Source organism: Sebastes fasciatus, chromosome 4 (assembly GCF_043250625.1).
Source record: "Sebastes fasciatus isolate fSebFas1 chromosome 4, fSebFas1.pri, whole genome shotgun sequence".
Lineage (NCBI taxonomy): Eukaryota > Metazoa > Chordata > Actinopteri > Perciformes > Sebastidae > Sebastes > Sebastes fasciatus.
The window spans coordinates 23,626,993-23,647,615 of NC_133798.1; the positions used below are offsets into that span (position 1 = coordinate 23,626,993).

The window sequence follows — 20,623 nt, forward strand, 5'->3', positions numbered from 1 at the left end:
TTGGCAGATTATTTTACATACCACGACCAAGAAATCGACTTTCTCCAGGATAAATCTTTGCTGGAAAAATCGTGTTTCTCTTTCCGGGGCACACCACAAAGATCCTTTTTCATTTCATCGAGACCCTGTATGTTAGCAGGCACGTCAGATTGGTTAGTAATGTTACAAAGAGGGAATAATCTCAAAGTGACAGCGGCGAGCGCCCATGAAGCCCCTCGATCTTGCTACAGAAAGGTCAGTTACCTCCAGTAGCAGAGCTCCTATCGGCACTTGGTCACAGAGAGTCACGGCGGTTAATCGTCAAGCCCAGCATCGATAGGCCTTTGTCCTAATGAAGTGCCTTTTATCTGCAGCCTGACTAATGACGCGGAGGAGAGTGCTGCTAGTGACACTTCTGCTTGTTTCACGGGGGAAACGAGCAGAGAGAGAAGGAAGGAGACGGTCGACTGTGGCTCCCCAGCCTTGACCTCAGCTGACCTTCTCATGTACCATTATGAACACCGAGACTTGAGTGCCCATCAGACCACAGCTAACATGTGATTTTATCATGCTCATGAATAGGGCTGGGTATCGTTTCAAAATTGTAATACCTTAGTTTTAGGAATATAATCGTGTGAAAAGGTTGCTGTATTCAACAAAGCTGTGTAATAAATACATTTAACGTGTACAAATATGTAAAGATACTCTGAATTTAAAAAAAACTCCTTTCCATTAGATACTGTAAAAAGTCGCTTTGACAGTTGCCTCCGAAATGCAGGGAGACGGTGAACAGTAAACGCACTGGACAGGTCCCAGGTTTAATGTTTGCTGTCTTCTCGATACTGATTAATCACACTCACCTTCTAACCTCATCACATTTACGAGAAATATGATGCATGGATTTAATGCCACAGAAGTCCAGACGCTGAAATGTCTCAGACACTTATTTAATTAACACCATTTTGAGATATGTAACCTGCCAAAAGACATGTCAATTTATGATATCCAGCCTTGTGAATTTACTTAAAATTTTGGTTTTGCATATTGAATTATTTCAGATATAATGGTACAGTTTGTCATGTTTCCTTGTCAGTCGTTAACATTCAGGCTTGATTGTAGCCCTTCACAGTGACTGACATTGATTTGCACTGTGTGGCACCTCCGCAGCTTCTGATTAGTTAAAGAACTGTCACTTATTAGTCTACCTGGCTCGCTGCAGTGTAATCATTGCTCTGAATGTACTCGTGCTAATCATATCTGTATCCCTCACAGGTGTATAAAGCTCTTCCAGATGGAAAGCAATAAATTATGTTGAATAGCAGCACTTAACTTGTTTCTGTCCTGCCATCGTTTGAGAGGAGTTTCTGGGGCGTTTCAAACAGTATTATGTGCTACTGTTGGATCTCTACAAGAAAATCTGTTCCAGTCGGATTCAAATGTTCTGGTCTAAGCCAGGATGTTCAGCTGTGTTATGCAGATACATTGTTGTGAACAGGAAGAGAAGGGTGTCAGATGTTTACTGAACACAGTGGAGGACGGCCAGGCTTCTCTCTGTCCAGCAGTATACGTAGTATAGGTGTTTCTCTAAAGGATGTGATGGAGTATTACTGTAGCAAAACCCCCAGTGAGATTTCAGTATATTTAATCCATCCTCTCTTTGAGCTCCTCTTTTAGCTGTGGACGGGGTTTATTCCAGACACTTCAGATGGCTCTGGCTTTGTATTAATATTGGATGATAGTGAGATATCTCTGGCAGGGTTTAAAAAAAAAAAACTGAAGCACATTCTGCTAGCAGAAATCATTTCTCATGTTTGAACTCAGGACAGTACCTTTTCTATTGTTGATACTTTTCTTGGCCACATGTTCAAATATGTTTTTGATGACTTGTTGTTGTGGGCATGCTTGCTGAATTTGTGTTTTTTCTTCTCTTCTATTACAGCGGGATGCAAAGGGACAGTATCTGTTTGACATCATCTGCCACCATCTCAACTTGCTGGAGAAAGACTATTTTGGCATCAGATATGTGGATCCAGACAAGCAACGGGTAAGTCTGTGTATGTATGTGTGTGAGCATGACAGAGGATTTTTGTGTGCATGCTTATGTGCATTTGCTTCATTTATCATTTAGTAAAGCCTATTTTTTTTTAAGAGAGACCAAAGAAAAAAAGCATATCCATTCAATAGTACACAAAACCATTCAGGTCCATGTCCCAAAATAAATCACAAACATTAAAGCTAACTGAGATATCATTGCTTTACAATCCTTTAGGAGGATACAAAAATTAGATTTGCAGTTTATTCCTGGGAGCTGTCCCTGTTTTAGTCTTACAACTTTAACCCTTTCACAGTATGTTTTCACTTCATGAAAGTTAATTATAACCTTTTTGGTCGTCTGAAAATGTCTTAATCAGTATTCGGTTGTACTTAGCTCCACCCTCTTGAGTCACTTCTGGTAGCAGAAGACCAACACGGCGATGGCTAAAATTCTGAACTCGAGGCTTCAAAACAGTCACTGTGACTACATCCACTTCTTATATACAGTCTATGGTCCGAAGGCGGTTAGCCTAGCTTAGCATAAAGAAAGGAAGAACTAGTTAAACCATGCAACTCCCTTAAAAATCACAACTACTTTTGAATTTTCAAGAGAGTAAGACTAGCTATTTCTCCCTGCTTTATGCTAAAATAAGATAAAAGCTTCCTGGCTCCAGCTTTGTGTTTAACACACAGACAGGAGAGTGGCATCAATCTTCTCATCTAAGTATTTCCCAAAATGCTGAACTATTCCTTTAGTAGTCTGCATTGGGATCCAACAATAGAGCCTTGTTGATAATAAAGAATGCCATAGTTCCTCCTGTTGTAAAACTAGGTATGCCAAACTTTAAATGGAAATTACAAGTTTGAAATCTGTGTCGTTAAATCCACTGCGTCCAATATTTCAAAGGTAGAAGTGGTTGAATGTGAACTCAGAATGACTTCATACTCGCATAACTGTGTTGCTTTAGAAAATCACATGCGTGGTTTTACTTTTAAAAATGGATCGGGTTTGATTTAGTTGGAAGAATGAGAGTGAAAAGTTGTGTTCTTCGGTTTCTCTTATTCACGCCGCCTCTCCGACTGACGGTTGTTCCATCAGGCTCTTCTGCTGTGAGGCATGTAGTAGCACTGCCTGATTCATGAAGTATTCACATGTTCACAGATCATGTTGTAGTCCTGCAGACAAGAGCCAAGGCCTGCTGATGCTGCGTTTCCTATGCTCAGGACTATTTTGGTGGTTGTTGCTGTGGGTGGGTTGGATTGGCGAGAAGGCAACCTGGGAGGAAGATGGAGATGGAGAGAGAATGTGCTCCCAGAGAGAACGAAGAATCTGAATCTGGCCGTAGACACACAGAGCCGGTGTGTCTGTCACCGCCAGCTGGAGCTCACTGTTCAATCAAAACCTGTTGTCTAATCAGCCTTTTCCACAGTGTCTCCAAAAGAAAACCCTGCAAGTTCTTAATATTCAATGCAGCATGTTGCTCCAACAGTGCTGTTGTAACACCATATGTGGCACGAACAGGTTTCCCACGGAAAACTGTCAGTAGTAACAGCTGAACATCATGGCAACTGATATGGAAAGTGTCAGCTGAATGATTTGATGTGTGGATTACTCAGAAACGATTTTTTTGGTGACATTTGATAATTTGCATTTATCCGTTTTTCTTTCTAATGCAGCACTGGTTGGAGTTCTCAAAATCAATTGCAAAGCAAATGAAATGTAAGTACTTTGAGTTTCTGGGCCTCAACACGAGGTCTGCACTGAATAACTTAATGTTTATGTAATACGTATAATTTACTGTGGAGTTGACTTAACAACAGAAAATTAAACAGCGCAAACGCTGATAATTGATTAATCGTTTAAGTCATTCATCCAATGAAAACACCAAACATTTGCTTGTTATGGAAAGTATCTAATTCGATCTGTGCTTAAGCATAATTTTAATGTACTTTCACTTTACTTTGGAGAATTTAGATATATACTTTATGTTTTTGTTCACTATATTTGAGAGGCAAAAATATTATATTAATACTTTTTACTCAAAACCATTGATGAGCTTGTTATGCATTGTTAGAGATTAAATTATCCAACAAATACTGTAATTGCAGCTGTAAAAATAATCTAGTAATATAATATACTCTATAAAAATAAATAAAACACTCACATTTTTCTGCACAAGTACTTTTAGTTTTGATACATGAAGTACATTTTGCTGTTAATACTTCTACTTTTACTGTTGAGTATGTTTTTACTGTTACTATTACATCTTTCATGCTGTTCTCATTATTGTAAAGTTTATTATTTGGGGTTTCCTAAATGTTAACTAGAAAAAGTCAGTCCAGAAACAGGCAAAGGTGTCAAAAAAAAAAACATGAGGCATGATAATGTTTATAATAAAATAATATTCAATACATTTTGAGGTAAATATTGGGGTAATTTAACAGTAATTCCAAAGAAATTTCAAATAGGTTACTTGCCAATTATCACCTAATTACCATGAAATTTGCGGACCTGTAAAATGTAGTGTTACCAAAGTTTTGGATATTGGAGAACTCTTTGAATTCATGGGGATAAATCTGCCTGTGTCTGAGTCTTAAATCAGTCTTGCTGTTGATTGCTTGATCTCTTACAATGAAAGGATTCCTGTCCTGTTTCTTAAATGTATTTGTGTGTGTTTCCTCCAGCTCAGCCTCCCTTCACCATGTGTCTGAGAGTCAAGTTCTACCCTCCTGAACCCGCTTCTCTAAAGGAGGAAATCACTCGGTATGACCTCCTCTTGTTGCTTTCACTTCAGATGAACCGATAAGGGCTCTTATACTGCTACGGCTTATCTTTTTTTCCAGTTTAAAAGTAAGGAAGAAAGACTGCCATCATTTGACAAACGTGTGAAAAGCAGCTGTGCTTCATCCTTGTTTTTTTGATTTTCCTTTAACACAGATTGTGTTCTAAAATCTTTTACACAGAGCAAACATGTCTCTTTCTAAAACATTTATTTATGGGCCTCCATAATTAAAATGCCTGAGTACTTTACCGTCAAAAACATTATGATAAATATTAAACAGAACACATCCTCCACTAGTATTTTTTGTTTATAAATGCACACGTCTTACTAAGTGGGGTTCTGATTAATTAGCAGAAAGGTGATAAGTGTGTGTAGAGCACTGAGTTTACACTGCCTCCAGATAACACGGAGAGTAGCCAGCTGGTACACGTGTGCATGTCCAGTTTGCTAATACATTCATCACTGACTAGAGGGAGCGGAGGTCGTTCTCTCTCCGAGGTGTAATGAGATGTAATGTGCACCACATGTAGAGTGCTGATGGAGAGTGAAAAGCAAATGAAAGGCCGGGGAGGAGAGTGAGTGATACATGATGATGAGAGTGGAGAGAGCAGACCACAGAGGGAGGGAGAGGGTAAATAATCAATCACACACGAGGATCATTCAGTGGATGCTCCCTCTCATCATCATATTGTGCAGGATTTTTTTTAGACAGCATGTTGATGCCACAGGAAAATTCTATATACGCCAAAAAAATAGGAAGCATTTCCACAAAATATGGTGATGCCTTTGGTGTTTATTGGCCTTTCTCACAGTAAACATTTTGACATAGTAGGAGAAGCTCAGGTGTTACTTATAACATTAACGATTGCTCTGTTGTATTCAAGCGTGCCAGTAATCCAGAGTATTAAATACTTGACAAATCTCCCTTTAAGCTACATTTTTGAAGATATAAAAAATGTGTGATTAATTTGCGATTAATTGCGATTAACTATAGTAAATCATGCAATTAATCAGGATTAAATATTTTAATCAATTTGACAGCCCTATTATTTATTTATTTATTTTTCAAGAAATGGACTGACGAAACTGCTGACACGTTTCGGCTATGAGCCCTCATCAGAGCATGTATGATAGCATGTATGCAATGCACAGGAAATCATTTGCACCTGTGAGAAGATATGACATGTGATAAAAAAATACATAATTGGGACATTTTTGTTCATTTACTGGTGACAATGCATATCAATCAAAACTGACATTTTGAAAAACATCAATGTTAATGTACCAGGGTTAGCTCAACAGCTAATTTCCCCCTGTAGTCCAAACAAATAAAATAAAGATTAAAGTCTTTGAACACCTACACAGGTCTTTTCAGTTAATATGCTGATTAGACCTCTTCTCAGGACTGTGTGGGCGTGTATAGCCTAATTGAGAGACATCTTCCTGGGTCTCCTGTTAGCTCTGTTCAACCTCTTAGGGTGGGACAAATCACACCTTTATCATTCTTATTGGTAGATGAAGATTTGTGACCAAAGGTCCACCTACCTTCAACCTGAGCTGAGGTCTAATCAGCCAGAAGAGCTGAAAACACCTGTGTGGGTGTACAGAGGCTTTAATAAGAAATTAAAATAAAGAGGAAAAAAAAAAGAACCATAAATAAATAAGGTGCACATCACTTTTCTCAACTGACCATGTATTGTAATTATTACTGTAAAGGTGAAATAACTTTAGCAGAAGTGCATGTTTGTATTGTGCAGATGTTTTGTGGTACAGTGAAAACATCAGCAGCCATCAGCACTAAATGGCTGTTGAATTAGTACCAATTTATTGTACTCATCACACCTTCACAAGGGTCTCTTGCAGAGTGAACAACGTGGGAAATGTAAGCAGCTTTTTAATGCATCTCCCTACACGGACCACGTTATTAGCCTTTGTGGAACTGGCCTAGATAGAGAGGAGCAGGTCTGCTGGCTGACTGTGAAAAACAATGAGATGAATGCCTGATTTACTCTTCATAAAATAAGGATTTGAATGTGCCAACCTTTAATAGTGATAATAACAAATAATGGTATTAATAATAGTCATCACCGTCATGCTATTTGCTTCAGATGTTGTCTCAGAGTAGATTTCATGCTCCAGGAGCTGATTGGTTGGGTGAGTCTGAAACTAGGCTGGAGGCTTTAAGAGAAGCACAGCGTCAGTAGCAGCTTCTCCCTCAGGGCCTTCATACCCTCCTTTCCCCAAAACAAAACCCTCATTTCAGCTAAATCAAAAAGAAATATTCAAACCACCCATAGGGAGCATGAACTCAAACCGCCTTTGAGGCTTATCAGGTTTGTTATTTTGCTGTTCCTCCTCTCCTTTCTTTCCTTTTCGTGGAGACATGAGCGAGTGAATATCATCAGTATTCTCATAAGCAGGCCTGTCTGACCAGATTTTCTGTCCTCTCCTCTGCAGATATCTTGTCTTCCTGCAAATCAAGAGAGACCTCTACCACGGGCGGCTCCTGTGTAAAACGTCGGACGCGGCCATGCTGGCTGCACACATCCTTCAAGGTAATGGAAGGTGACAGATGGAAATGACTTGCACGCTCTCTGCTTCGCGTTGCGTTCACGACCTCTGTTTTACCATGCCCTGTAGTTCACCAGTCGGATAAATACTGCCAGCCAAACAAATAGATTGTTATGTGGAAAGAAGCTGAATTAGGTAATAGAGTGAGAATGTACAGTCCTCAAAGAATATGCCTGCAGTGTTGTTTTTCTTTACACACATAAGATTGTTTATGCTTTAAGCCTTGTAGTACGCATTTCATGCTCATAAAACTCGCACAAAGTGAACGATTATTCTGTACTTTGTATGATAATTAGTTCAGTGACTTGCACATTCTTTAAAGGTCCCATATTGTAAAAAGTGAGAGTTTCAGGTCTTTTATATTATAAAATAGGTTTAAGTGCTATATATATACTGTTAAACTATCAGAGCGCTCAATATACGGAGAAATACACACAGCCCTAATTCAGAAACAAGCCGTTAGGATTTCTGTCCATTTGTGATGTCACAAATATACAATATTTAGACCATTACAAGGTTTTAAACATAAACATTCTAAATGTGTCCCAGTTTATGTCCTGTTGCAGTGTATGTAAATAACATCAGCTGACAGGAAGTAAACATGGACCCACACTGTTGCCTAGCAATGCAATTACGTTGCAGTTCCATTGAAATGCACTAAAACGGAGCGTTTCAGACAGAGTGTAAATACAGGTATATTCAGGCAGACAGTATGAGGAAAATTATGTTTTTTTTTTAACATTACAGCATGTAAACATGTTCTAGTAGACACATAAAATACAAGTATGAACCTGAAAATGAGCACGATATCGGACCTTTAATAAACAAGAAACCACGCTGTATTATAAAATCTTTGAAGTGGTTATCTGGCATCTTATCATCCTTTCACCCCACACACATACAGGCATAAAAACACATTAGGTATGGTGGCACGGCTAGCATCGCAGGAAGCAGCACAGTGTCTGAGGAGAGGCAGGTTCCTCTGGAGGAGGGGCTGATGAATTAAAGATGCGCTGCCTGGTCAGCTCCTCCTCGCAGAGAGGAATCAGCATCAGGGTCATCCGAGGGAGTGCGCTGTGGCATGAAGGAACACAAATAATCCTGGGCATGTTTACCCTGCAGAAGCTGTAGACATCATTTTATCTTTTATCCGTCCTGAATGTTTGTGAATGTGTTTAATATTTCACTTTTTTTCTGATCCTCCCTCCAGCTGAGATCGGTAACTACGACCCTGGGAAGCATCCTGAAGGTTACAGCTCCAAATTCCAGTTCTTCCCCAAACATTCGGAGAAGCTGGAGCGCCGGATTTCAGACTTACACAAGACGGAGCTGATGTAAGAGCCAAAATATAAAATTGAACTCTCAATATCTCGTTTTGTTTTCACATTCCTACATATCCTGGCTCTTATAGAGGCTGGACAAACACCAGACTTCCTCTGACATTTATGTAATTGAGTGCAATAATGAGGCACCGTTTTCCTGTATTGGTTTGGCCGGACAGATTATTGTCACCTATTTGAGCAGATAGCAGAGAAAAGCGCTCTCCTCTCCGCTGTCAGCTCAAATAACTCGGTCAGATTGTCTTGTCTTGATGTAACCTGCCCTTTATTACAGTTATTAGTGATGGGTTCTAGACCCAGCTTCAACTGGAAGAGCAGCAGAGCACAATAATGAAAGTGATCAGACAGAACAGGTCCATGCACTTAAACACGCAGAGACACAAACACACGATACTCTCAAGTGTTTCATTCACATGTTGATCCGTCCAACTCCCACAACTGATTCTTATTTGCACCAAAATAAGTGTTTTATCATTTCTGATGTGAATGAGCCGCTGTTTTAATGACGACAATAGAGGTAGAAATGCTTCGACAAAGTCCAGTTTTGATGCTGTGGGAGCAGAACGACAAGCAGCATGAGACTCTGCTGCCCACTAGTGGTTTCTTCTTTCTTCACCAGCAAGTAAACACAGTGCTTCACTATGAATACTCATTGATTTGACAGCCTGATTGTAACAGAGTTGAACAATAACTGCTTTTTAAAATGTTTAAATCATGACATATTTTCTATGTTTGATCTCTATAACATCTGTCTGTCTCTTTCAGTCTCTCTAAATGAACATACCCATTTGTTTGTGCCTCTCTCATAAGTAATTGGCCTTTCACGACTGTTGTGTTGCATGTTTCATGCTGATGCTGGACTGACGCAGATGTTGTGTTGTGTTGTTGCTCTCCCTCAGTGGACAGACACCTGAAACATCAGAGCGAAATTTCCTGCAGAAATCCCAGATGCTGGAGACATATGGTGTTGATCCGCATCCATGCAAGGTTTTTCAAGCACTGCAGTACTATTTTTAGATAGTAAACATTTCAGAAAACAGTTCTGTCCAAACTCGTGGGACAAAGCGCTCATGCTATAACACACGTCTCATGATTTATGTTTTATTCGTGATTTAAATGTATGCATTCAAGTTTGAAAATTGTTCTCTTTCAGGATGTGTCTGGGAACCCGGCTTTTCTCGCCTTCACACCGTTTGGTTTTGTGGTGCTTCAGGGAAACAAGAGGGTTCATTTTCTCAAATGGTGAGTCGAATGTGCAACATAGTCTTATGTGAGCCAAAGACAGTACAATAGCGGGATGTTAATAGACAAACACTGCACTGAAGGCCTTGATTTTACCTGATTTGACAGCTGGTTGTACAGTCACACTCAACAAAGCTCATCCATCTGCTTCTACCTGTGACAAGAGCCGGCGGCTAGCATGTGCACAGATGGCTAATTACACCAGCTAACGCCCACTGATTTGAATTCAGCAAGATGCTTTACTGATGAATTGAAAATGTATACAAGAGGGCGCATTTCCATTTAGCATTTGTGTTTTTGTCTGTTTGCTTTTAACTGAAAAGGTTCCTGTTACAATAATGAAGACAGACTTTGTTTCGTTTTGCATTATTTGTACCGGCTTTGTTTGTTGGTGCTCAGGTTACCCTCGTTCCCAGTCTGCAGGGAATATTATCAGTTATTTGTTTTGTCAGCCAAACACAGAGTTCCGTGTCTCTTTATGTGAATCTCAAATTGGTTGTCATGAATATTTAAAGAGGCTGTGGTTTTCTGTTTCTGCTTGCTGTATGTCTGTCTCTCCTGGACAGGAACGAGGTGACCAAACTGAAGTTCGAAGGAAAGACGTTCCACGTATATGCACATCAGAAGGAGGTGAGAGCGTGAAATGTTGGATGTTGGAGAAAAAAAACTCAGCAGTGCATCTTTGAGTGTTGTTTTCTGTCTCAAGTTTGTTATATTTTCCTGCACGTTCTTTCATTTTCAACGTGCAGGACGAAAAGATCATCTTGACGTACTTTGCGCCCACACCGGAGGCATGCAAGCACCTCTGGAAGTGTGGAGTGGAGAACCAGGCTTTCTATAAGTGAGTCCACAAATTTCTTCTTTCATGATTTACTTACCTGCTCTGCATCCTTGAGCGGGTTACCGTGACGGTGCCTCTGTGTCCTTTAAAGCTCCTTCCCTCCGGGTTGTTTGTCAGCGGGAAAATGAGGTGTGAGTTGCCGCTGACCTTTTCGTGAATGAGTGTGCGCTGGCACGAGACTGCAAGCACTTCAGCGCTCCCTCTGAGATATGACTCCCCTGTCTCAGCCATGAATAATAGTCCGGGTCTCCTCTGTTCTCTCCAAAAAAAAAAACAGCATGTGAGCTCAGAGGCCAGGGAGAGGTGGAGTAATGAGTTGGGCTGATGGCTCAGGGTATGTGTGGGGAAAGAGAGGGAGCATGGGAAGGGCAGAGCTTAGAACGCGCATCAGAGTTAATATGATGTGACCTTTTGATGGCTCTCTGAAGTGGCAGACTGATAATATTTTATCAGCCTTATTAACATCTTACTGTAGTCTGGGGAGCTAAAAGGCAAGAGGACATGAGATGAAGATGCCATTCGGAGAAGCACACATATCTCCTGAAAGCAGAATGAAACATTAATGTCTCACTTACTATGACAATATAAACATATTGAATACTGTATGGAGCCGCGTCGAGGATGCAGGGCCTATACTGCAAGGAGAGGACATGCATAATTTAGTAGCAGGGTATTTGATCCTAGTTTCTGCTTTGTTCTGGGATTCAGAAAGCAAGAATTATATATTGTATATTGAACTGTGTGAGCATATTCAGAGCATATTGTTGCCAGAATAGGCTTAAAGCTACAGTGGGTTTAAATGGAGCAAATATGATTAAAAAAAGTTATTTTTATAAAACGGTCACTATATCCTGACCGTAGTGCATGAGACAGGTAATCTGAAAAAAAATCATGTGCCTCTGTGTCCTCCGGTGTTCCTAATGGCATCTGCAGGAAAACAGCCAATCAGAGCCGAGCTGGAGCCTTGCCGTCTCTGAGCAGCTGTCAATCACTTGCGAACTCCGACCAAACGGTCGAACTAGTCAACGCTGATCAAATATGAATCAATATTCTGTTACTGTAATGCCTATTTCCCACCTCAAATGTTTTCAGAAACATCTTGTAGTGTACTGTTTAGCTGTAAAATGAGAAAGTTTAAGACCCGGCAGCCATGTTGAGATCAGTTGAGGAAATACCAAGCACCAGCCGAAGCACAGCCAATAGGAACGCTCAATAGGAACGCTCTCTCTCTGAAATGACCTGTGATTGGTCAAAGATTTTTTAAAGCCTGAAAACAGAGCCATGAGGAGGAGTCTAGTTATCTCTCCGAACACTTGAATTACAATATGCTGAAAGGTTATTATGGAGTTTTTGCCCAATGATGCCAAAAAATATATACTGCCTAATGAAGCTTTAATCTTTCTCTTTTTTGTTTTTTCTTGTTCCATCAGGCTTGATAAGTCCAGTCAGGTTCGCACGGTGTCCAGCAGCAACCTGTTCTTCAAGGGCAGCCGTTTCCGTTACAGGTAGAGTACACAACAAGACAGTGTGACTGATGTCAGGGAGGGGAGGACACTGCAGAAAACCCCCCCAGCTGGAAGTGGAGAGAAGCGTTCCCAGAAGACGTGGCCTCCTGGCCTTCTGTGCTGTATCGTCAGCGTACTTTTGCCCGGCGGATAGGACTGACACCTCACAAGAGGACACAGAGGGGGAAATAAAGGGGACTAGTCACATGAGGCATTATCACCTTGTAAGAGCTGTTAACCTGAAGTATGGCCAAGATATTGTCCTTTATTCAAGGACCACTTCACCCAAATTATTAAAAAGACATTTCTCACTTATCTTTAGTTGTATCTAGCTGGTTTTTGTTTTAGTTGCTCAAATTGTGAGATATCCATCTCTCCGATTTTTGCCTGAGGGGGTGAATTAAATTTCCTTTGTTGTGCTCGGCATTGAAAAATTACATTTAAATTTTTAAAAGCAACATGCATTCGCAGAAACAATGTTTCTTTGGATAATCCACAAACATTGCCGTGAAGAATTTCTCATTGGAACTACTTAAAACTAAAGACATTAGTGGGGTGGTGGCAGAATATGGATATCTATATGTTAAAACCAAACCTACTAGAGGTATATGAGAAAATGTATTTTAATTTGGATGAAATGGCCCTTTAAGAAGAAAATAGTCATATATAATTATTTAAAGGTCAAGATTAAAGGGATTGAAAGTCATTTTGCATTCAAATATCTGATAATATTCATATATGGAGACTGTATATGAAGTGAAATCACAAGCCCAGTCAGTTAAATGTCAAGTTTACTGTTAAAGGGCAAAACCATGATCATTGTTTTGATATTCTTGCCTGCAAGTCTGTGTGTGCATTTGTCTGACTGGTGGTAATTCAGTTACACAACGCTGAATTCACCGGGGTTAATTCAATCATGATGCTCATGCACTGTACTCATCCACTGCAGTGATGGCGTTCATGGCATTGGGTGACACCAGGGTGCCTGGTTATGTGTGTGTGTGTGTGTGTGTGTGTGTTTGTGTGCGTATGTGAAACTCATCCTGAGCATCGTCTCTGTGCTTTATAACAGTGGACGAGTGGCAAAAGAGGTGATGGAGCAGAGTGCCAAAATCAAACGCGAACCTCCAGAAATACACAGGTAGAGTTGTAAACTCAGGAGAGGTCAGAATGTCCTCGATCCGATTTTTGTTTACTTTTCCTCCATTTTCTTAGGCACCAAGCTACTGTAGATGTCTTTATATCAGCAGCACCTACTCTACGCTACAGTATGAGTTACCTCCGCTCGTAGCTGTCTCTCTGTTCAGCGCATTTGTGTCTGTGTTTGTCTCCGCAGGGCTGGCCTCGTGCCCAGCAGAAGTTGTCCATCCATCACCCACGGGCCTCGCCTCAGCAGTGTGCCGCGCACGCGTCGGAGAGCTGTGCACATATCTATCATGGAGGGTAAGAACCTTCACCACCATGCTTCACTTGGTCCTAAGCAAGCAGCAAATCCCCTAACCTGCCGTGGAACAAATTTGTGTTGTTCACAAGACATTAAGTGTTCTGTAGAGGCCTCACAGTGAGTATGGTGTTGTTCACACGTCGTCCTCATCCACTGAAACACTTCATTTGTCGTTTCGGTACCATCCAGGAAGCAGTTACGATCCCACTCTTCAGATATAATCGTGGATGAGGTGTTATTGCTGGCTGGTACAAAATCTTAAATGGATCAGAGAGCTGTTCTATTCGTGAGAAAACACACTTCTGCATACACACACACGCTGTAACTTGAGCCATTTGGCCCAGTTCATGCTTACAGCGCTGGTGGGAAGTGCTGCAGGTGTGTGCGTCAGTCAGCCCGCTCAAATTCAAGGCAACAATGCAGAGTTTCAGAGCTGTGTGTGTGTATTTGACTGATTTTGCCAACACAGTGGCGGCTAAAGTCACTTATTCAGCCCACCTGCCGGCTCTTGGCTCAGAACAGGTGGCCTCACTTCCTCTGTTATTGCGATACTGTCCTGCATGGCTCTGAGTAAAACCAGCAGTAATCCTGCCTTTCAATACTGTAACTCTTTATACTGTACAGTGAGATAAATAGAGGTCAGAAGCAGGTGTACTGTGTTTATTCAGGGTCTTTTCAAGACAGCCATTAGAGCTCTCTGCCCCCAGTGTGTGCTGACTGGGTGTCTTACATTGGTATTAATACCCCAGCTGAAAATAGCCTAGGTCTTCTACTCCATGTATGTCACTGGCCTGGGTGGGGCCAAACCAGGCCAGGCCAATGCCGGCAATTGTAGCACTGCTGCAGAAAGCCTCCGTTTCACCTCACACACTCCTCTCCGCAAACCGCAACTTACGCGGAACCCTTCGGCCTAACACATAGACACAACACAGCGAGACTGTGTGGCCTGGACTCCGGGACAGGGACCATAAGGACGGGATAAACACGTGCATGCTGCAACCATGGTGAAGTGTCTGATCCGTATCACCACCCGGGTGAACGTCCACCTGCGGATGATCAACCACTGCTACCGGGATGTGAAGGTTCGCGTGCTGAGCCTGGGGCCTCGCATGCTGGGCAAGGCCCTGGGCGTCCTGCCCCTTTATCCTGCCCTGACGGGGCAGCAGGAGTCGGCCTGCGTCACCCCTCTGCCTGGCACTCCGCTGCCCTGCGTTCAGCCCAGCAACCCTTCAGGTAAACTCCGTACAGAGCCAGCCAGTGATCAGGGATGTGCTTTACATGGACATGCCAATGGCTTTCTCTATTTTAAATCTGCCTCTGCCTCAGCAGTGTTGGCGAAGAGGGAGCGACACCATTCCTGTGGTTGTCTGTGCCTCCTGGAGGTCTCAGTATTTCTTCTTCTTGGTGCTTGTTGTTAAAGTAATTTTGTTGATTTAGATTGGAGGACTCTTTATGTAGCAGCTATATTTGTATATTTCAAAAGGTATGGTTTGTTTATTTGGTGTATGCGCTTCTTTTAAAGTTACTGTTTCAAATTAAAAGCTCTAAACATGGGAAATACAAATTAAAGCTTTTTCTGCTTGCTGTATCACTGTTGTAAGCATAACATAAAATAAGCTGAGGCAGATCAACACTGAGTAAAGATGGCTGCTGACAGTCACCCAGCCTTTATGTCTCCATATATTCACTTGACAGGAGTTTCATGTCAGCAGAAGCTTAGACACTGGATACAATCGGTTCTACTTTTCCTGCCGTTTAAAAAAAAAAAAAAGTCCTTTTCATGATTTGCTTCCTCAGCAAAAGCTGAATTTTAATCCCGTCCCTTTATAGTGGAGGTGAAATGTTGCTGCTTTGACACTCTGGAGAATGTGATATCGTCAGCAAAGGGCTCAACCGCAGCTCATCGTCACTGACATGTACACTGTAGTGAGGCGCTCACATACTGTACTGTTACTTCTACTGCAGAAGGAACAGTAAAGCAGCGACAAATATTGTCATGCCTTGAAGCGAATGTGTTGTTGAATAGTTTCAGGTATTTTGTCTATGGTTTTGCCGTACGATTTCTACCGAGGTAGCTACTGTATCCCTTTAATATCTACAGTTGCATTGTGGGCGATGTTGCAAGTCAATGAGCATTACTGTTTTATGGCAATATTGGATTTCTGTATGATTTTAGTATCAATCCCGTGAAGTACCTTGATTTAATCTGATAAAATTAGCCAAAACGGTCATTCCTGTATTGCTATTTATCCATAAACGGATGTTCCTTTGTCACAATATCAGATTACATATACTGTAATAGAATATTCTATCTATAGATCTCACTCCTAGTTGTAGGTTAAATTACATTTGTGTGCCTTTTCAGTTTGGTTTGATTTAACTAGGACATAATCTTTGTTTGGTGCTGATGCAAGTTGATTATACGTTTTCTATAGGCATTAAGGCATTGATCAAGTCTATCTTAAAATAACACTCACATGATCGTTAGGGTTGTGTATTGGCAAGAATCTGGCGATACGATATGTATCATGAAAGAGGTGTTACGATTCAATATATTGTGATTTTGTTTTTTAAATCTACTTCTTGAAAAACTGTCAGTATGAAGAACAAACCACCATGTGCATAAAATCTTAGTAAAAAGTTTACTTTTTATGCAATCAGAACAGTGGGATCTGCATTTGCATTTATCAAAGTCCCTGTAACATCCTACACCAAAACACAACACAAAGTGAGCCGCTAATCTTTGCATGTAAAGTATTGATTAAAAATCACAACAGTGTTTTTGAGAATTGATACAGTATCACAAAACATAATATCGCGATACTCGTGTATTGATATTTTCTTACACCCGTCATCTAATGCACGTCTGTACGTTGGCTTGTCAAACTGAGACTGCAAACCTCATATACAGTATATAATCATATATCAAATTCAGCTGAGCTTTGCAGTGCAATTTTTGCACTGAACGAGGACTGTGGATTTCATCCCTCGTCTCTTACATTGGAATTGCATCGGACAGGAATGTCCTCTCAGCCGGTATGGATCATAGGTATAGACAGGTCACATGAGTGTTGTTTTAAGACAGACTTGAAAAAATGAATTTAAGAATGAGTCGTGTGGTTTGTGTTTCAGGCAATGAGACTCTGTTAGGAATATCAAGCATCCTTATACAAGGTTTTAAAACAGCCGATACATATCGAGAGTGGGATCAGTGCTGTAACCTCTAGCGTCTGTTTGTTTAGAGATTAGGGCTCTGAAAGTGCTAGCAGAGATAAAGAGAGGATGTTGGCTATTTTATCAGGAAGCGGACTCGATTTAAAGTAAAGTATACTTTATTTTAATGGGTTTGTACACTCTGTGGTTGTTGAATGAGATCTACACTTCCATTGCAAGTAGGATGTGATGATTTCTCCCATTACAGAGATGATGATTATAGGCATCACATCAGCTCATTCTGTACAGTGACAATGCTCCTCTTGTCTGCTGGACTCTGGGGAGAGCATCATATTTCTGCTCTCAGGCTGCAGACTGTGTGTCTGTGCTCTGCAACAGACCTCTGCTGGACAAACGGCAGAATAAAAACAGCATTTTAGAAGCAGAGCTACAGTTAGTGAACGCCACACTAGTATGATTATCATATCAGTAATTCTTTATTCTGTAAAAGTGTGTGTAATTTTGCTTTCTTCCTGTCTGTTTCCCTCCTCCTCTTCAAGGTCTGGAGTCATTGCGTGACAGTGCCCACTCTACACCGGTGCGTTCAGTGTCCCACAGCGACTGCTTCATGCCACGCTCCCGGAGCCAGGCCACAGACCACAGCGAGAGGACTGCGGTGATCTCGGACGAGGCCTACAGCCCGTCCGACAGCGTCCTGCCCACCCCGGTGGCCGAGCACAGCATGGAGATGGCTGTCTCGCGCCAGATCAACGGGGCGCCCTGCAGCATTGAGGAGGAGAAGGAGTCGGAGGCGGGCACCCCCCGCGGGGAAGGGGGTGATTTTGGTGCGGACGGTAGATCCGCACAGGAGGGCGCTGGGGTGGACTCGGCCCTCAGCGAGGTGGAACAGGTGAATAAATTTGTCTTAAGTGTCCTGCGTTTGCTCCTTGTGACCATTGGACTCCTCTTTGTCTTGCTCCTCCTCCTCATCATCCTCACCGAGTCAGACCTTGACATTGCATTTTTACGTGATATCCGCCAGACCCCCGAGTTTGAGCAGTTCCATTACGAATACTTTTGTCCCCTCAGGCGGTGGTTTGCCTGCAAGCTCCGCTGGGTGGGCGGGTTGCTCATTAACAAGTGAGAGTGAGGTCGTAGAGTTCGTAAAGCCCGTTCGAGGGTCTGAGATGACGGTTAGGACTCCGGAGTGATGGAGGGCAGCCTCGTCCCAACCATGAACCCTGCTTCTCTCATCCTCCTCCTGCAGACACACAGCTTGGACCACTCCTGGTATCACCAGGCCAGGATCCTTATTATTCTCCTCCACTTTGAGTTAACCCCCCCCACCCACCAAACCACCTCCTCGTTTCGCTTATTTTCTCCCGTTTTCTTTTTCTTTTTTTTCTACAAAACCAGAGGATTTTTTTTTTTCATTTTTTTTTTTCATTTCAACTCATTTCAGGGTATTTTATTTTTTCAAATAACACAAAGGAAAAAAATCAAAGAACTGAAGAAGTTTAAACAGTTCCTTTTACAGGAACGGAAGATTTTGTCGCAACAGATGAACGTTGCCTTCATTTATTATTTATTGCTTTTATTAATCATGTATTTGCATATATGAAAAGGAGAAGATATGAACAGCAATCGAGGAAGTTGTCATTGAAATGAAGATGGAAATGAGTTATGTTATAGAGTCGATCGTCCAATGCATTCTCATCCCAACTTGTCATATACTGACACTTTGCCGGACCCCTCAGCATCACTCTTTTGGCCGCATTAAACACATACTTAATGTTGTGAAATAAACAACATTAAGGTTCAGGCAATAAAACCACTATCTTTCCTAACTAGGTTTAGGAAAAAAAAAAACATGGTACTACAAACTACTACGTTTGTACAGTAAAAATGGATGAAAGCCTTGTGTTTGTTGGACCCATCCATCTCCCGTCCTGCCTGCCTGGTGCGTGTCTTTCCTCTCTTAAAGCTACGTCACCACACTGTCCGGCACACTTTCCCTGAGCGTTTAATATTGACGCGGATGGGTTTAGTTAATGGAAAGCCCGGTGCATTTCATACCAACGCTAAAGGGTGCCTTTAAGCGTCGGTATCTAACGCCGACGGCAGTGACAAAGTGTCTGTGTTTGACACCCTGGGAATGAGAACGAGCTGGATAGTCCTGCTGCTGTGAAGTATATGTGAGGCAAAGTAGTATAATATCTTTTGATATTGGTTCATCCCCATCAGACGTCAACTAGACAAACAGCAGATTCACCTCTGAAGGGAATAAAAGTGAAGGTTGATGAAACAGAGAGCAGACAGGGTGATTACCAAATGCCTTTTTGAGAAGATGTTGATGACTGAATTTTGTGGATTGTTTTAAGACACAATTACACTTCAGTAAACAACGGTGTACAAAGTAAACCGATGAAGAACACAGTTGTTTTTCTAACATTTTATAGGGATACAGTAACATAAACCGATAGTGTTATGTGAGATAGAGAAATATTCATGAAGAGCAACGATTCGCTGGCACCAATAGATAATAGTCTAGATAGATATGGTTTTAATAATTAAGTACTTTTGAATGTGCTCATTTGTTCAGTTGTTCTGTTATTTCTCCAATTAATTTGCATTTTTTTTCATCAAGTTGAAATTCGATGAATTTCAATAATTTCTTTGTATGAAGAGTTTATTTTGATTTATTTTGGTTTCATATCAACCTTGCTCTTAGGTTTATGTATCATACTATATTATTATTATTATTAGAATAAGAATAATGATGTACTTTTTGTACAAATTAGTTTGTTTCCTAATATATATTGACAGGTTTTCCATGTATATTTTAACAGAACTGAAATGTTATTTTGTTATTGAAGATTAAATTATACCTTTTTTAGCGCTGTGTTTCAAGTAAGGTCAGAAGCATTTATGGAAATGTGGAAGTGGGGACTAAAAAACAAAACAAAAAAAAAAACAAGGTTTTTATCCAGATCCACTCGACACTGATCACACCTCTCATCTCTCCACCAGCAGTCAATCAGACTTCAGTGTGTGCACAATTTTAATGATCATTTTAATGAACATGTATTTGTACAGAATGAAATCTGGAGATATCATAACACCAACACAAATACCAAATAATCCAAAAGCACATTTTCATCTTTACAACTTTACCATATCTTATTTTACTCTCCTAGAGTTTGGAGAGGTGACTGCGAGCCTGACCGATACAGGATCTTGTCATTTGTTCGTTGACCTATGACCTATGACCTATCGTCACACTGAAATTCATTCAATTCTATCGGTCGATAGAAAATTAATTGGCAGCTATTTTGATAATCATTTAATAGCCATATTTCAAGCAAAAAAAGCAAACATTTTCTGTTTTTTCCATGTGAAGATTTTAGATTTTCTGTTTTTTTTGCATATTGAAGATCTTTCAAACCTATTTGGAATATGTCACCTTGGGTTCTGAGAAATGATTTTTCACTATTTTATTGACCAATTAATCTAAAAAAAATAATGGGCAGATTAAAAGAAAATTAAATAATTGTTAGTTGCTGCCCTAAACAAAATGTTTTGTCATAATAAATTAAGAATGAACAGTTAAATGAGCAAACACAACCTCTGTGGTGGAATTAACAATGAAGTTTGTAATGATGACATTTTCTGAGGTACCTTGTGCACTTTTTTTTCTGAATTATGTACTTCAGTTACTTCCCCTTGATTTC

The 20,623-nt window shown here is 40.9% G+C and overlaps 1 protein-coding gene across 5 annotated transcripts in view; it reads left to right on the forward strand.

Annotated features, from left to right (window-relative positions):
* frmd5a (FERM domain containing 5a) overlaps window positions 1-20,623 on the forward strand; it is a 67,909-nt gene that overhangs the window by 44,708 nt on the left and 2,578 nt on the right. Inside the window, exons 2-15 of one of the 5 annotated variants that reach the window (XM_074632982.1) lie at window positions 1,919-2,023; window positions 3,691-3,733; window positions 4,699-4,777; window positions 7,254-7,351; window positions 8,578-8,701; window positions 9,607-9,694; window positions 9,861-9,949; window positions 10,516-10,579; window positions 10,699-10,790; window positions 12,221-12,295; window positions 13,368-13,436; window positions 13,632-13,738; window positions 17,453-17,802; window positions 17,982-18,723. In XM_074632982.1, coding sequence (XP_074489083.1) covers window positions 1,919-2,023; window positions 3,691-3,733; window positions 4,699-4,777; window positions 7,254-7,351; window positions 8,578-8,701; window positions 9,607-9,694; window positions 9,861-9,949; window positions 10,516-10,579; window positions 10,699-10,790; window positions 12,221-12,295; window positions 13,368-13,436; window positions 13,632-13,738; window positions 17,453-17,802; window positions 17,982-18,029 — 1,431 coding nt within the window. In that variant the 3' untranslated portion in view covers window positions 18,030-18,723. Of the gene's footprint in view, window positions 1-1,918; window positions 2,024-3,690; window positions 3,734-4,698; window positions 4,778-7,253; window positions 7,352-8,577; window positions 8,702-9,606; window positions 9,695-9,860; window positions 9,950-10,515; window positions 10,580-10,698; window positions 10,791-12,220; window positions 12,296-13,367; window positions 13,437-13,631; window positions 13,739-17,452; window positions 18,724-20,623 lie in introns of those variants that run through there. The other 4 variants (XM_074632980.1, XM_074632978.1, XM_074632979.1 and 1 more) reach the window with 4 other exon arrangements.